Genomic DNA, 16,826 nt, shown 5'->3' with positions numbered 1-16,826 from the left:
TCACTTTCACCAGGCTGGGGCAGCGGGTTGGGGTGCGGGAGGGGGGTGAGGGGTTCAGAGTACGGGAGGGAGCCCTGGACTGGGGAAGGGGGTGTGGGGCCGGGCATGAAGGCTGGGACAGCGGGTTGGGGTGTGAAGAGGGGGTGATGGATGTGGGCTCTGGGAGGGAGTTTGGGTGCAGAAGGGGGCTCAGGGACGGGGCAGGGGATGATGGGTGCAGGCTCTAGGAGGGAGTTTGGGTGTGGGAGGGGGCTCAGGGATGGGGCAGCAGGTTGGGGTGCGGGCCCTGGGAGGGAGTTTGGGTAAAGGAGGGAGTTCCAACTTGAGGCAGGGGGTTGGGGTGTAAGAGGGGGTTCAAGATTCAGGCTCTGACCAGGTGGCGCTTGCCTCAAGCAGCTCCCAGTCATTGGCACGGTGGGGCTAAGGAGAGTTCCCTGCCTGCCCTGGTTTCGAATGGCTTCTGGAAGCAGCTGGCATGCCACAGTTCCTGGCCAATGGGAGCTGCAGAGCTGGCGCTTGAGATGGGGGCAGCATGTAGAGCCCCCATCGCCGTCCCTGCGCCTAGGAGCCAGATGTGCCGGCCACTTCTCGGAGCCACGAGGAGCGACAGTAAGCAGAGAGCCTGCCTTAGCAACACTGTGCCGCCGACTGGACTTTTAAGAGCCCGGTCTGCTGTGCCAGAGTCCCTTTTCAACTGGGTGTTCTGGTCAAAATCCGGACACCTGGCAACTATAGGAAACATCCCAGCTTAATGCCAAAGCTCAGGCTGGATTTGCAGGACTAGCAATTAGAAAAAGTATATATTTTGCTCATTCACTGAGCTACCGACAAATGAAAATCAGTAAGAATGAACATGGAGTCTCAGAACGCCATTTTTAGAAAGCCTCTTTCAATGGGGAAGGAAATCAAACTGTACATTAAGACTACTCTAACACCAGCTTTTTGTGGCCATAAATATTTAACACTCTCTAAAGCTGACCATAAAGAACATGAAACCTATTTTCTCCTTTTTTAAAGAGATGTTAGAAGTGCCCAGTCACTCTATTCTCTGAGCCTCTACACCACTGTGGTGAGTGACTGGTCCACTGCTATCCCAAAATATTGGGCTGTACAACACTAAGTTAGCACAGATGCATAATTCCCAGTACAAAACCTTGTTGGAAAAATTAATACAATAGTAGCTGCCTTTTTTATTTTATTACTAGTATACTAGTCCACATAAAATATTACATTCCATTGCTTAATTTTCTATTGTGACTGACAATCAAAAATACTGGAAGTGAAGGGGGTCACCTATTATAGAAAAATAAAATTTTAATCAAAGTTAATGAAGACTAAAAATTATCCTGTATAGTCCATACATAGCATTTAAAATTATTTTTAGTTTGATAAACTACAAATATGTATGAACTGTTCTTAAAATGAGCCTTCTTAAAAAATATTAATTAAAACTTAAAAGATTAATTTTAAACAAATCATTCTGAAATCAATTAGCTGGGTTATAAACCTGTAAGTAGAGCTGGTTGAAAAACCATTTTTTTAGTGAAAATTATGAACAAATTTTTTCATTCAAACTTGTTGATTTGAATTTTTTGCAGGGAAATTTCAAAACAAAACAATGTATATCACATCAACATTTTGTTTCAATTCACCTTTCGGAACAGAACATTTTGATTTTCAGTTTAGCGATTTTTGGTGCATTTCCCCCTCACTTCCCTCCCCCCCCCCTCGCCACTGGGGTTTGTTTGGTTTTTTTTGCCATTGTCTGCAATAAAACCCTGATTACTTTAATTTTTCCCCCATCCCTTCTTTTTCCACTCTAACTTTTCAAACTACTTCCAACTTTTCAAAAGTTACAGAGTGACAAAAGAAAATTTTTTTGCTATTGTGTAACTTCTCCAGAATTGGGTAAGTTCAGAAAAGTAGGCCATCCAAAGTCTAATATTAATAATTGTTAATACTTCTGAAGCTTTTATTCATAGATCTCACAGCACTTTACAAACTTGAATGAGTAGAATCATCATTGTACAAATGGGAGAAGTGAGGTGCACAGAAGTGGAATCACTCATCCAATGTTATACAGCATCTCAGAGGCAGAGTTGGGAACAGGGCCTAAGTCTACTGAATGGCAGTCCCATACCCTTCCCTCAGTCAAAGGAATCCCTATATAGAAGTACATAGTTAAACTGTACCTGAAGTAAACGTTCCTGTTCTTTCTGCCATTTTTCCTGTCGTTTTCTTTCTTCTTCTTGGTCCCAAGTCCAACGACTTGGAGCATTAATAGATGGAACTGGGAGCTAAATCATCACAAAAAGAGGATGATTAATCCACTGTCATTTTAAACACACACATTTTTTAAAAGCTAGACACAAAAACATTTACAAACATTAGCTACAACCTTAGAGCAATAAGAACCTACACACTTACAACAGTTAAATTGTAACCATTATTACGAGCTTTAAAAAAGGTTTAATCAGCAATCTGGATAGGTGTCTGATCAAAATCAGAGCATGCAATATAAGAACAATAGAAAACAAAAAGGGAGGGTTCCCTGAAACGAACAAAGCCAGACAAACTAATAACCTCTTCCATAAAATTCATGTATAAGCAGTTTGTAAGCAGTACTCACATCAGACACTGCAGACTCTGAGCCTCCTGTAGGATTTAGGGTAGGGAGAAGAAATAGAAAAAATGAAAAAAATATTACAATTATGTGTTATGAGGTTTGTTTAAATGTGGAAAGTTTCACTGGTATGAATTCCAGAATATAATTTGTTTAAACTGTAAGCCATACTTGTTTCATTTGGCCCTATTCCCTTTATTTAGGTCAAGGAATATTTAGGTATCTTCAAACGAATACATATCTATCCAGGAAGTTTTTGAAAAGAGAATAACCCTATAACACCTTCAAATCTTTCAGACGCTATCTATAATTACTCGGTCTTGAATTAGCAGTACATCCCCAGCCTTGTAACATGAAGGACTAATTACAGTTTTCCCATAGCTACTCTGAAAAAATAACTCAATGCTGTTTCATAATCAAATAAGCTACTCTCTTAATCTAAACAATTTTGTTAGGATTCAGTTATACTGCTTATATATTCAGGATTCTAGAGAGACTCCCATTTTACATGTATAATACCAATAGACCTTCCAAAAGCAACTAATCTTCCACTACTAACCAACATAAATACCTCCTACTCTACTCCCAGAGAGAGTGTACCTTCGACTTTTCCACACTTGATAGCGTGTGTCAAACATGATATTTGAAGGTTGTCACTCTAGCTCTGAGCTTATGCCAGGGTGATAAAAAAAATGCATAAACTGCATTGATAAACTAAACACTGAGGAAAAACTGTGGGAAATACACTTGGTTGTTTTTTTAAACAAATTCTTGTCCATTTAATTTTGTTGTCCTAAATAACCAATAGTTTAGATCATGTTACTCACCTGCAAAATTTAATTAGTGGAAAAAAGTAACAGGAAAGCAACATATTGGAACCTATTATTTTCCTACAATATAACAAAGCATAGTGGAGAAAGTGGAACAAATTTGGTGTACAAAAAATGTCTACCTACTCAGAGGCCTTATGTCAAACTGATATAAAAATGAACATACATTAATTATATATCTTCAAAAACAGGAATTTATTATTAGTGACAAAATTAAAGCTCCTTAAGTGAAGTTATTAACATACCACATATTTTAACTATTAATACAATATTTATGTGGATATTAATAGTATGCTTTACTAGATGAAAAGGTTTTTTTTTTGGTAAATGAGGGGGAAAGGACTGCAAATAAAATACTGCTATTAAAGCAGAAATTTAGAAATGAACAGCATGAAGTGTGCAGTGGCATTTCAAATGTCACTTGACAAAGACAACCACTCAGTGAATTCCTAGCTCTCCTGGAGTCAATGGCAAAATGCCATTGATTTCCATGGGTCCAGAATTTCATCCTCAAGGTCTACAGCAAAATACTGACATATACAAAACAGCTTTGAAGACAGTGTTAGATATTCTACATTAGTGAAAATATGAGATGTGACATGCAGAATACACCAGAAAAGCAAGCCTACAAAACTGTAATGAGAGCTTTATTTTGCACACCTTAAAGCAAAATAATAATAATAATAATAAAAAAAATACAATGAGTTCTGCAAAATTTGTATTGCATTTTCTTTGGACTTGGTCATTGTTACCTACTTTATGATAAGTTATCCATTTTATTGTATTCTATCAATTTGGACATAGATGTAAAGCAGCAGCTTTGAATAAATTGAATTTACTGTTAAATATTTTAAATGCTCTTTAGCCTCTGCACTAAAACTGTGCTGGAATGGTCAGTTTTAAGCTGTTTTGTAGGGAGTTGCAAATCTGAAACAAATCTGTTACAAGTGGAAAAGTGTTTTGAACAGCATGTCAGAGGTTTAAAAGGTTTTTATATATGTACAAAAAAAACATACAAAGACCCATTACCACAAAGGTAAACCCATGAATTGTAACAACAACCTGATGACCCTGGGGAAAGAATGGAAAAGGATTATGTTGCTTTGTCATGGTTGCAAAAAACAAAACTGAAGAGGCTTAGTACCCAGCACCAGAGAGACTTATTAGGTAGAATGTACAGTGGGAACAATTTCATGAAAGTACATGAAATGTTAGATTTTTGTTTTACCTTGTTCAAAAAATTGTGACCGTCTTTTTAAGTTTTTCAAAGAAATAGGTTCAGATTCTATTTGAAAAATACAAAGAATACAAAGAAGTCAATACGGTGCTGTCTAATTACATATTTTTAATGACTGTCACCACTGAATAACAAATGACATTCATCAGACCTTTCCAATCTACAGTAACATCACTTGGAAAAACTGACAGAGAAAAGCTAACCTTTTGTTATAACAAATGCAGATTTTTTTAGTAGGTTACACCACATAGAGATTAGTACTTCATTTTAGTACAATTGCTATCCATCTACTATAACAGCATGGTTGACTCACTTTCTGTGGGCCTGGAGATCTGGCAGCACCATTTTTCCTACCTAAGATCCCACCCAGATTTTAAAAGTCTCTGATAGATTTTATAAATTTAGATTCCTTGGCATCTCTTCTCCTCTACTACTCTCAATTTAACGGTGAGTCTAATGCAATGGCACCTGTTCACAAGGCTCACCTATAATCCACCATGCGCATTTACAATACTACACAATGTAATTGCATAAGTGGTTCCCATTAGGGAATTAGAATTCTATTAGTAGGTTTAAGTGCCTACTTTCCCTCCCCTTCTTCCCCCCCCCCCCCCCCAGGCTACCTTTGTTAACAGAGTCACTAACAATTATGGCACAGAGCCAACGATATGCAGTCCACATACCCCCCCCAAAAAGTAATCACACTTGAGTTCTAGCAAAATAGAGATTTGGATGCTCTTCATCCCATGTCTCCAGGAAGGAGGTTGGAAGGGAGAGAAACCACATTTTCAAATTCTTAAAGGCAGAAGAAAGACTGATCACCATAAGGCATCTTTATGTTATAGCCACCATTGCAGAATGGATAGGTGGAGTTAAGTTTCTGTGTCTTCTTGTTTCTCCTCTTTCATCCCTATCACACAGTCAGTCCACAACCAGTCATGCTGAGATCTAGGAACTTGTTATCAGTACTCTGTCTGCAGTTCTTAAACCATTCAGTGCTCCCTGGACTAGAACTCCATGCCTCTCAGATGCAATTGGACTTACGTACTACACTTATAGCTTTCATTTTCTCAGAGGCCTAATATTTATTTCACTGTACTAGTAATATTTACAGATATAATCTGTGTTCTCCTCTCTCTCAATTAGCAGCTGAAAATATTGGCAGTTTACCTTTTTGCTCATGAGAGCTCATATCTGCTTGCATTCCATTTATCACTTTTGCTCCAGCATCCTACAAACAGAAAACAATTTTAGTATAATTTCATGTGAATCAAGTTTAACATTTCCTCTCATAGGAATTCCACACAGCAAAGTGGGTCAGGTTGTTATAAATTCCTCAAGTTAAAGAAATTGTTTAAACCTTCTTGCATATATTTTATATAATAAAAAGACCGTAGGCATTAGCTAGGATTAATGACCAGTTGCGAGATGATGGCCCAAACGGAAACCATTAATTCACCAAAAAATGTCATCGGCCAAAATGGATACCCCAGTGTTTTGTTTATAAATAAAAGCACACAATTTCTGTTTCTTGGAATGGCAGTATTCATTTAAACTGTCACTCGAAATCCCTTGTACTGAGCATTTCTAAAGAATTCAGGCTCTATAAGGGTTATTATAATCAAAAACATGTTCTGATTAATCTTAAAACAGCCTTTAAATTGCTTTGTATTGATTACACACTCATCTGGGCATACAGTAGTCACCCAAAATGTGTTATTGGTCTTAAACATCATCATCTCAGTATTAGCAGTATCCCATGTGTTTCCTATAGTATATGGAAGTAAACGGAACACAGCAAACCCTGCAGTAACTTTATCAAAGGCAAAATTGGCAAATTTTTAAAGGTGACCACTGCATGTACATAACTTAACAATAATTCAAGTACACAAACAATATAATGACAAAACCGAACTGCTCCTCACTCCTTGTCTAATGACAAAAGCCACCAAGTAAACATGTTCACACTTATTTTATTATGCAGCCAGGAAGACCAAACAGTATAATGTCATTCTGAATAAATTAGTAAATCTAAACTCTAGATCAAGGGGGGAAACAAACCCCTAGACTCAAAGAGGGCAAAGGGGAATCAGGGAACCCTCTGATTCTGTACTGGTCTCATGCAGACATCAAGAGCAGCCTAGTGGCTGCTCTAACTTATATCAGTGGAGGACTGAAAAAACAGAGATCCAATCTGCCAAGTCCCCAGCCCACTCCTATCCTGGGGTGAAAGTGCCATCTAGCACAAGAGCTGCCACCGCTAGGTTTAGATCAATGGAGAGTTCCTCCCCACAAGTGGAATCGTCCACTGGCTATTTATGGCCAGAATATGGCTCCTTTGTGCCGTCATTCTGGAGAACGTGCCCCTATGTCTGAAACTACATCAGTGATCAAATAATTTTATTATACCATGAAGTGTTTGTGTATTTATGCAGAAATCAGTTACCTAAAAATGTAATTGCTACCAGAACAAAAATATTGCTATCGTATCATTCTGTGACTCCATATAATATTACACAAATTTTGTACAGAAATAAGTTAGACACACAGGAATTAAAATATTTGACTGAGATTCTAGTATTCTAATTAGAAAGCAAAATGAAAACTGCTTTCCTGGAATTGCTTTCTTATTCCTCTGTGAGGCCTTAAAGCTTTTCCTTCATTTCTCCTCCCAAACACCCAAACACCCTGAAAAAAAAAATCTTACAGAATTTTGAAGGCTGTAGAAGAAATCTCTTTTAGCTGATATGTTTGAAGAGTTGGTAGAATTGTGATCTCCAGAAGTTGCTTCAATCCATTTATTTTCAGGTGTACCTACAATGTTGGTAGCCATACTGGTGAGATTGAGGATTTTATGCCTTACATATGGCAGGGAAGGCTGGTCTTTGCCCCAATCTGATTGGCACAGGGAGATCAAGAAATGAATGTGGACAGAAAAGTCAAAGTATAAAGAACAAAAGTTAGTGAAAACACATTCTCATTTTAAAAAAAGACAAGAAGAGAGAGAAAGATGAAGTAGGTAGAATTCCTAAAGACAGGAAATGGTTAGGGCTTTTATAAATAGACCAGCTTCCCATAACAAGCAAGAGTTAGTCAAAAGACAGGCTTGAGAAATACTAGCAAGTTTACTAAGATTCATTACATAAACATGAAGTTCTGTAGTTCAACATTACAAATATAGATATTAATATTCATTGAAGTTATTTTTCCACAACAACATTGGTAAGGACAAAAGTTATCTCACCTATAATCAAGCCTTAGGGGGAGTGAGCAGTAAACTGTGTTTTAACTAAAAAGAAAAGGAGTACTTGTGGCACCTTAGAGACTAACCAATTTATTTGAGCATAAGCTTTCGTGAGCTACAGCTCACTTCATCGGATGCATACTGTGGAAACTGCAGAAGACATCATATACACAGAGACCATGAAACAATACCTCCTCCCACCCCACTCTCATGCTGGTAATAGCTTATCTAAAGTGATCACTCTCCTTACAATGTGTATGATAATCAAGTTGGGCCATTTCCAGCACAAATCCAGGCCCAACTTGATTATCATACACATTGTAAAGAGAGAGGTCACTTTGGATAGGATATTACCAGCAGGAGAGTGAGTTTGTGTGTGTGTGGGGGGGGGGGGGGGCGCGGAGGGTGAGAAAACCTGGATTTGTGCTGGAAATGGCCCAACATGATTATCATACACATTGTAAGGAGAGCGATCACTTTAGATAAGCTATTACCAGCATGAGAGTGGGGTGGGAGGAGGTATTGTTTCATGGTCTCTGTGTATATAATGTCTTCTGCAGTTTCCACAGTACGCATCCGATGAAGTGAGCTGTAGCTCACGAAAGCTTATGCTCAAATAAATTGGTTAGTCTCTAAAATGCCACAAATACTCCTTTTCTTTTTGCGAATACACACTAACACGGCTGTTACTCTGAAACCTGTGTTTTAACTGACAGACACACTGCTCCTGGAATATTATCTACACATTTTACAGGAGTACAATCCACCAAATTCGCCCCTGCAAATGTATGGATGGATGGTATAATCCACACTACAATTGATTAGACCACACAGGTAAAGAATTTTAAGTGGCAGACAGCACCCTTAACTGTATAGTAACTAGGAAGAGAAATTGTCCTCACCTTAACTAAACCAAAGCAGCAAAATAGGTAAGGAGATGGCTACCCCTGGCCTAACGTCTACATTAACCTCAATCAGGAATTCAGCCCAGGAAATGGACTCCCACATCATCTTTCCCACATGCAGGACATGAGTGTATAAATGAGAAGTGCCTCAATTTACAGATGACTTAAAACCACTCAAAACCCCAAAATCAATCAAGGTCTCTGCGAGAAGCCTCCTGGGTTTATCCCAAGAGCTGACTCCATTACCTTCTAGCCTAACCTGCACTGGACACGAGACAAGTTGTGACAGACCACTTTGTTTGTTTTTAAACTAATAACTTTTTCTACCTACCCCAATGCATGAACTTCCAGGCTCTAATGGTGAATGCCGGACATTCATTGCACATCAGCCATATGTGGGCAGAAGGAAAATCCTTTCCTGATCCAAAAAAGGGCCAGCACCAGAGCATATCTGGATTCCTGGCAAGGCAACTACACAACCCAGAAAGAATGTAAGGGTATGTCCATGCTGCAGGGCCAGTATGGTGCTACCATGAGTAGGAAGGAATTTTTAATGCCAAATGGATGACCTAATCAACTCTTACAGCCCTCCCCTGAATGGGCCAATCATAACCCAGAGGGGCAATGGCAAGGTCTGCACTCTCCCGCCCCACCAGCTGCACATTTCACACACATCGTCCATCCTGAGGGGGACACAGGGTGCAATGTTATATCAGAAAAGGCGGGCATTGCTGCCTCTCTCAGATGCCAGCAAGGATCCTAGGAATGGACATCCCCTCCTGGTCTGACAGAACTACCTTCTACCCCTAAACTGAGGTGGCAAGAAGGGGGCATTTTCAATTCCTTTCTGTGGTGCCCTTATGGATCTAACAAAATAATCTAGGACGTACATGCAACTATGCATTCCCTCAAAAATTAGACCAACGCAGAATAGAGTAGTCACCAGTTTAAGGTTAGCAGACTTGCTAGTGAAGTTATTTGCGATACGAACTATATAAAAAAGAAACCCCAAGTTGTGTTATAATAAAATAGACATACTAACAAAGCACACAGGTTCAGAGAAGGTGTTACTGAAGGACTATAGGCCCCAATCCATCAGAGCAACTTCACTAAACACAAAGCTTATTCACCTTATACAACATGCTGTAGTTGGCCCAGTGAAACAACTCACCATTTTTTCCATATCGTCTGACATCCATGACCAAGTTTCCAGTTTCTAGTGCATTGGCCATGGCTTCCTCCCACTGATTATGGTCCATTTGTGAAACTCTTGTGCCATTAACAGCAATGATTTCATCATCTACTTGCAGCTGGCCAAGGTCTGCAGTGCTACCTAACAGATCAGACAAAAAATTCCTCATGTCTGGGTATACTTAAACACTTCTACTACAGTCAGGATGTGGAAAGTGGCTATTCAGTTTGTTTCCTGAAAAAAATGCTTATCGTTCTCGGCAAATGGGAGCTGCGGGAAGCGGTGGCTGGGCCCACACCGCTTCCCGCAGCTCCCATTGGCTGGGAACAGCGAACCACTCCATGTCTAGTTGGCAGTTGGTATCGAGCGGAGTGCTCCAAGGGTCAGTCCTCAGGCCGGTTTTGTTCAATATCTTCATTAATGATCTGGAGGATGGTGTGGATTGCACCCTCAGCAAGTTTGCAGAGGACACTAAACTGGGAGGAGTGGTAGATATACTGGAGGGTAGGGATAGGATACACAGGGACCTAGACAAATTAGAGGATTGGGCCAAAAGAAATCTGATGAGGTTCAACAAGGACAAGTGCAGAGTCCTGCAGTTAGGACAGAAGAATCCCGCACTTCTACAGACTAGGGACCGAATGGCTAGGCAGCAGTTCTGCAGAAAAGGACCTAGGGGTTATAGTGGATGAGAAGCTGGATATGAGTCAACAGTGTGCCCTTGTTGCCAAGAAGGCTAACAGCATTTTGGGCTGTATAAGCAGGAGCATTGCCAGCAGATCAAGGGAAGTGATCATTCCCCTCTGTTTGGCATTCGGGAGGCCTCATCTGGAGTATGGTAGTTTTGGGCCCCACACTACAAGAAGGATGTGGAAAAACTGGAAAGAGTCCAGCGGAGGGCAACAAAAATGATTAGAGGTCTGGAGCACATGACTTATGAGAAGCAGCTGAGGGAAGTGGGATTATTTAGTCTGCAGAAGAGAAGAATGAGGGGGGATTTGATAGCTGCTTTCAACTACCTGTTGAAAACAGCTATCAAATGATGGAGCTTGGCTGTTCTCAGTGGTGGCAGATGACAGAACAAGGAGTAATGGTCTCAAGTTACAGTGGGGGAGGTTTAGGTTGGATATTAGGAAAAACTTTTTCACTAGGAGGGTGGTGAAGCACTGGAATGGAGTGGTGGTGGAATCTCCTTCCTTAGAGACTTTTAAGGTCAGGCTTGACGAAGCCCTGGCTGGGATGGTTTAGTTGGGGATTGGTCCTGCTTTGAGCAGGGGTTGGACTAGAGGACCTCCTGAGGTCCCTTCCAACCCTGATATTCTTTGATTCTATGAAAGACAATGGGGGACAGCTGTCAGTTTCAAAGATCCTGGATTTTTCTCCAACCTTGTTTTTCCAGGCAGGGAACTAGACATCAAAAGACTTGACTGAGCTAAAATCTGTCTTCAAAGTGAGTGGTGTACTGCTGCTCAACTGGAGTAGCAAAAGAGGGCATGGAATTGCATGTGGGAAAAAGCTAGAATTTCAAATAAGCCTCCAGGAAAAAAGTTGAAGCATTCAAGGTCACACAAATCCTCCCATACCACCACCAGAAGGTAACATATCCAGGACCAGACCAACCAACCAAATTTGAAGCAATGGCACTTGCTGGGGTCTCCAGATTACATCTGTAGACATATATCAGATGACCACTTGTGTGTACTGAGCATTTTTTCATTCCAGTGCACAGGCTTTTAGATAAAGATTGAAGCACTCAGTTAAGGTATTTTTTCATATTTTTCCTGCAGATAAAAGGTATTTTCCTTTCTAAGAAATGTAAATATTGCCATTTTTCTACTCTTATTTTTGATACAAGTATTTCTTTAGTTCTATTTGAGCATTATGGTAGCAAACTAATGCTCAGCTAGCTTCATATAGTAAAATTAAAATATTTCTGATTTACACTAAAGAGTATATAAAGACAGCCCTTTGCACAAAATAACTGAGACTTAGCGGCAGTGAAAACAAATCTAAATTGCCTTTTGGATAAAGCAGTTATCAATTGTTTTAGCCGGTTTTATCTGGAAGGAGCAAGCCATGATTAACAGTGATTTAAAACCTGGGCTTAGCTTTCATTTTAAAGTCAACATGTAAAGTGATTGTTACAATTATTTTTCTCTCTGTGAAAAGAAATGCAATTAAGTACCAATCCAATGTGAAGCTTCCAATGGCATCTTCTCTGCTCTCATTTTAAGCCTGTCTCATTGAAAGGTAATATTGTAGTTGTAACCAAGGACGTTATCGAATATGGGGTGAATGTTACTGAAAAAATATCCGTGTACTCCATAAGACTTGACAGTTTATAGTTTTGGGGGAAGAGGGAGTTGGATGAATTATTGATAGGAGAAATTTTTAAAATAAACAACAATGTAATACAAATCATTTTAATTTGTTCTTTAAAACAAACTACAAGAAACTTAAGAGATATTGATTAAAGAAAGATTAATTTCCACAGGAAAAAAATGATTAATCCTGGATATTAGTAAATATCTGAAGAAAATGGTACTATAATTTATGAGTATTTATTCCAATACCAAATGAAACTCAGACTAATTCCTTTTTGCTACTTCAATAAAAAAATATTTCATGCAGATAATTTAGAAGCTACAATTACTCATGGAATGTAATATTTTACAATCTTTAACATAGTGGAGGAAAGAAAACCTGAAATTAAAAAAAAAATCTGCTCACAAATACCTTTCCTATGCACCTGTTTATAGGTTGTAGGAAGTGAAACCTTTTAAAATATACTCCAAGAGAGGAGCAGTCTATATTTTATATGCATGCCCCTGTGACATCCCTAAGCAATTGTATTTAGCAGACATTCTGAAGCCTTAGAATAATGTCTGGTAAATAAACCAGAATTTACACCATTGCTATGGATTTAAGACTTCTTTACTTCAGAATACACTTTCAAATATTTCTAAATTAAACCAATTGTAGTGGATGAAGATGCAAAGGAATCGCAGTGTATTTAGCCTTTAACAGTCAAATGCTGTTTTCACTTTCTTTCCATCTAAATTCTTTGGAAGAAGATTTTTATTCATCATTAAAATGAAATGCCTGTGTCTAGCAGTCTCAATCCATTAACAGTAAGAGAAAAGTTCATAAAAGGGTTAAATATTAGTTTACCTTCTTCAATTGTCTGTACAAAAACCCCAGAAGGTTTCCAATTTGTGGTGAACCCAAAGTTGCGACTGTTACCAGATCTCTGGTTTATACTGATTCTCATTTCACTGTACTTGTCCTGAAAAATAAAACATGACACTGCACTATCGGGTGTCACAGGCATCTACATGAAGGAAAGTTTATCCACTAAATAAGTGAGGCTACTCACAACATATGCTTTAATTATCTATTAACTGACTATAAAGCGGTTTTCTTTGTAGAACATGCTAACTAGGTTTTTTACTTAGATAATTTATGTTTTAAAGGTTACACAGAAGACATTTAGTGTACACACATATTTAACTGTGTGTAGATATTATTAAATTTGTCATAGCATCCTGCTTAGTGCAAAATGCTTTAATAAGAGTTTATAGGAATTAGATCACAGTGTGACACCAAGGAAAGTGAAATGGACTGCTAGTTTACACAAATTGTATCTCAGGAGACTGATTTATTAAATTAATTATGAAAGATTTGAAGAAATGGAAACCCTAAATGGGTCGTCATACATAATATAGTTAACCTGTGGAATTAACTGCCTCATAAGACTGAAGCTCATAACCTAACTGGAATTTGAAAAAGCTGGATAAAATGACTCATTTAATCTGTACATTATGCATACTAAGGCAGGGGTAAGCCATGCTCCTTTAGGCCCCAATCCCGTAACAGAATCTATTAATGTGGACAACTGCCTCTGTGTGGAGTTCTAATGAATGGGTTCCGTATAAGCACAGGGGTCTTAAATTGTAAGCAAATTACTAGAGCAGCTCAGAAACAAAAATTGCCATTCCCTGGGAAATTCTAACATTTTGAAATTTACCATGAACAAGAATTCTGAAAAATTCAACTCAGAACTATGAAAAATATCATTTCATTTTGATAATATTGAAACACTATAATATAATGTAATATGATATAATATAAACACTGAAACAAAATTAATTGACATTATAAAAGTCAAAGTGAAATATGTTTCAACATTATCGAAATGAGAAAATCATAACACTTCATTTAGACTTTTTTTGGTTGAAAATGTTGTTAAAATGGACATTTCCACAAAATGAGTATGTTAATACTAAACCCTTTACTGTGGCAGAGTAGGCCACTATTACTGTATTACATACAGTGTAATATAGGAGATAACCAGTTCGTACGAATGAGCAGCAAGCAGCAACAGTTCCAGCACCGTCACTGGTGCAAAGAAGGAACTGAGGGTGAGGAGAACTGGCAGCGCCCTATCTATCACGGATACTGCTGAGGGGAAAACTTCCAGCACCAGTGCATGTGGCGAGCACACACCCCTAAGTTGAATGGACATGAACAAGCACTCAGAGGAATACAAAGATCTGCATAATTCCTGGACATTCTACACTGTTCTGAGTAGCAACTGTTGTCAAATCTCCATCCATATACTTACAAATTTTGTCATCCTAATTTCTGGCCTCTACCCTCATCATGTCACTGTCTAACCCCACATACATTAATATCAAAACAATTCAATGAGAGGAATTATTCTAATTAGTGATGGGGGAAGAGCTAAATTATAATGAGCAAGGAAGAGCAGGGAAAATATAGCGAGTAATAAGACTGGGTGGGATGACACGATGAAAAGGAGCAGAGGCAGAGGCAAGCAGAGGCAGCCACATAGTTGGGCAAGTCTGACAGCGATAGCCAGTTGTGCAGAGGGGTTTACAGTAGTCAGAGCCCAGGCTGCAGAAGAGGAACATACTACAATACATCAATATGACATTTCTACCTGTTTACCAAATAATCATCTTGGCCAATAAAGTCACAGACACTCACAGTATATAAGTCCAGGACAGATATTTCTGAGTTAATTATTAGTCCAAGATACAGCTATTAGCTTATAAACCAGTAAATGTCCTTATTTTATTTAAATAGGCTTTTACTTTTCTTGCTATACAACTGATCTCATTAAATATAAAGAGAGCATTATACTAAAGTTAATGTAGTATATTGAGTAAGTTCAATACAGTATCATATATTAAGAACGCTTTTGGCTCTTAAATGTTCCATAAATGTAGGGTGGATAAAAATCAATGATATTTTTATTTAAATTAAATACATTTTTCTTTTTCGAAATAAACCTACTTAAATTTAAATTTGAAATTATGACAACATATGCTAAAACCTAAACTTAGTATAATTTATGAAAAAATCATTTAAAGTTTTAATGCAAATCAAACTGCTGAACTAGGAGAGGTCACTAGCTAAGCACTGAAACCAGAGAGTTTGTTGAAGTACTAAACTAGCATTTGACAGCAGTAGTTTCTTCTGCAGGTGCAGAGAGATAATTTTCTTCATTTCAAATTTATTCAACTAGTTCAGTTCAATAACAAATGGAAACACAGGAAAACTTGTTTTCCTCTTCTAATCCATGGATTAAAACTAGGTACAAGAGAGTGAGTTCTACTAGTTCTAAAGTTTTGAAGGACATGGTGAGCAGAAACAATCATTTCAATTTACTAAACTATAGATACTACTTACTTTGCTCAATAAATCAATTCGTTTTAATGCAAAATATGTTTTGATAAGGAAAAAAGTTTACATATTCAGCATATTTAAGATAGCATTTTCATGATCTTTTATTAGTTAAATAAAGCTATTTTTATTGAATTCCAATTTCCTTGCAAATCAGTCTAGTAAATAAGAAATGCACCATTCACCATTTTCTATCATAACAAAAAGTAACAATTAAGAACCTGAATAAATGTATGTTAAGCTATATAATTGCTTAAATAAATGTGTATAGATAGTGTACTCTCCTAATTAGCAAAAGTAGTATCTAATTTAGTGTATAGACTAGATTCATTTGCATATCAACACATACTGATATGCAAATAAACTAATGAGACTCAACCTTTCTTCAGGAAAATAACTGAAAAATACAATTGCAGAATCAGTTAAACTTGATTATTTAAATCAGTGATTTAAATTGCTCAGATTTATATCAATCCACCCTGCAAGAAGGTCTCATGTCTATTATTTTCGTCTCCTCAATCTGAAGATGTGTTCTGTCTCCTCAAGCCCAGCTGTCAACAGAAGGGCAATCCGGCTCCATGCACTGAACTGCACCATTTGGTCAGGTCCACCCCAATGCCTACAGCGCTCTACAAACTCTGCATGAATGGTTCAGTGGTTCACAGAGATACCAGTCTCTCACTTGGCTGTGCAATGCCTTTCCACCACACAAGTGGACATCTCAATATGTGGGAAAGGAGTTCCCACCTTAACTATAGCTTGCTTGACGCATGCTGTATTAAAAAAAAAAAAAAATCCTCATTTGCCAGGCAGGAGAGTTAACCATCACGTACCTGATAACCAAGCCCCAGCTAGGCTTGGTCTGAGTTTTGATACAGAGAATAAAATGAAATCTGATCCAGAAAATTTTGTTTCTATTCAGCTCACATGAGCCACAAAAAAGGACCCATATCTAACCTAATATAATTCTTTTTACTGCAACACACTGAAACCGTCTCCTCCCCCTACATGCAACAATCATGCTGTCAGAACCTTTGATTAAATAAAGTAGGATGACAGGCCCGGCAGCAATGCTAGGAGCCTGTG

The 16,826-nt window shown here is 38.2% G+C and overlaps 1 protein-coding gene across 5 annotated transcripts in view; it reads right to left on the bottom strand.

The window, feature by feature from the left end:
* The window catches only part of LMO7 (LIM domain 7), a 181,778-nt gene that overhangs the window by 20,559 nt on the left and 144,393 nt on the right, over positions 1–16,826 (bottom strand). For 2 of the 5 annotated variants that reach the window (XM_074962097.1, XM_074962102.1), the window contains 8 exons: positions 13,203–13,317; positions 10,011–10,172; positions 7,398–7,585; positions 5,861–5,921; positions 4,682–4,738; positions 4,483–4,524; positions 2,630–2,655; positions 2,193–2,297 (listed from right to left, as the gene is read on the bottom strand). In XM_074962097.1, coding sequence (XP_074818198.1) covers positions 2,193–2,297; positions 2,630–2,655; positions 4,483–4,524; positions 4,682–4,738; positions 5,861–5,921; positions 7,398–7,585; positions 10,011–10,172; positions 13,203–13,317 — 756 coding nt within the window. The remainder of the gene's footprint in view (positions 1–2,192; positions 2,298–2,629; positions 2,656–4,482; positions 4,525–4,681; positions 4,739–5,860; positions 5,922–7,397; positions 7,586–10,010; positions 10,173–13,202; positions 13,318–16,826) is intronic. The other 3 variants (XM_074962109.1, XM_074962114.1, XM_074962121.1) reach the window with 2 other exon arrangements.

This window comes from Natator depressus, chromosome 1 (genome assembly GCF_965152275.1).
Source record: "Natator depressus isolate rNatDep1 chromosome 1, rNatDep2.hap1, whole genome shotgun sequence".
NCBI lineage: Eukaryota > Metazoa > Chordata > Testudines > Cheloniidae > Natator > Natator depressus.
The sequence above is the reverse complement of the archived record's forward strand: the minus strand, read 5'-3'. Positions and strand labels throughout refer to the sequence as shown.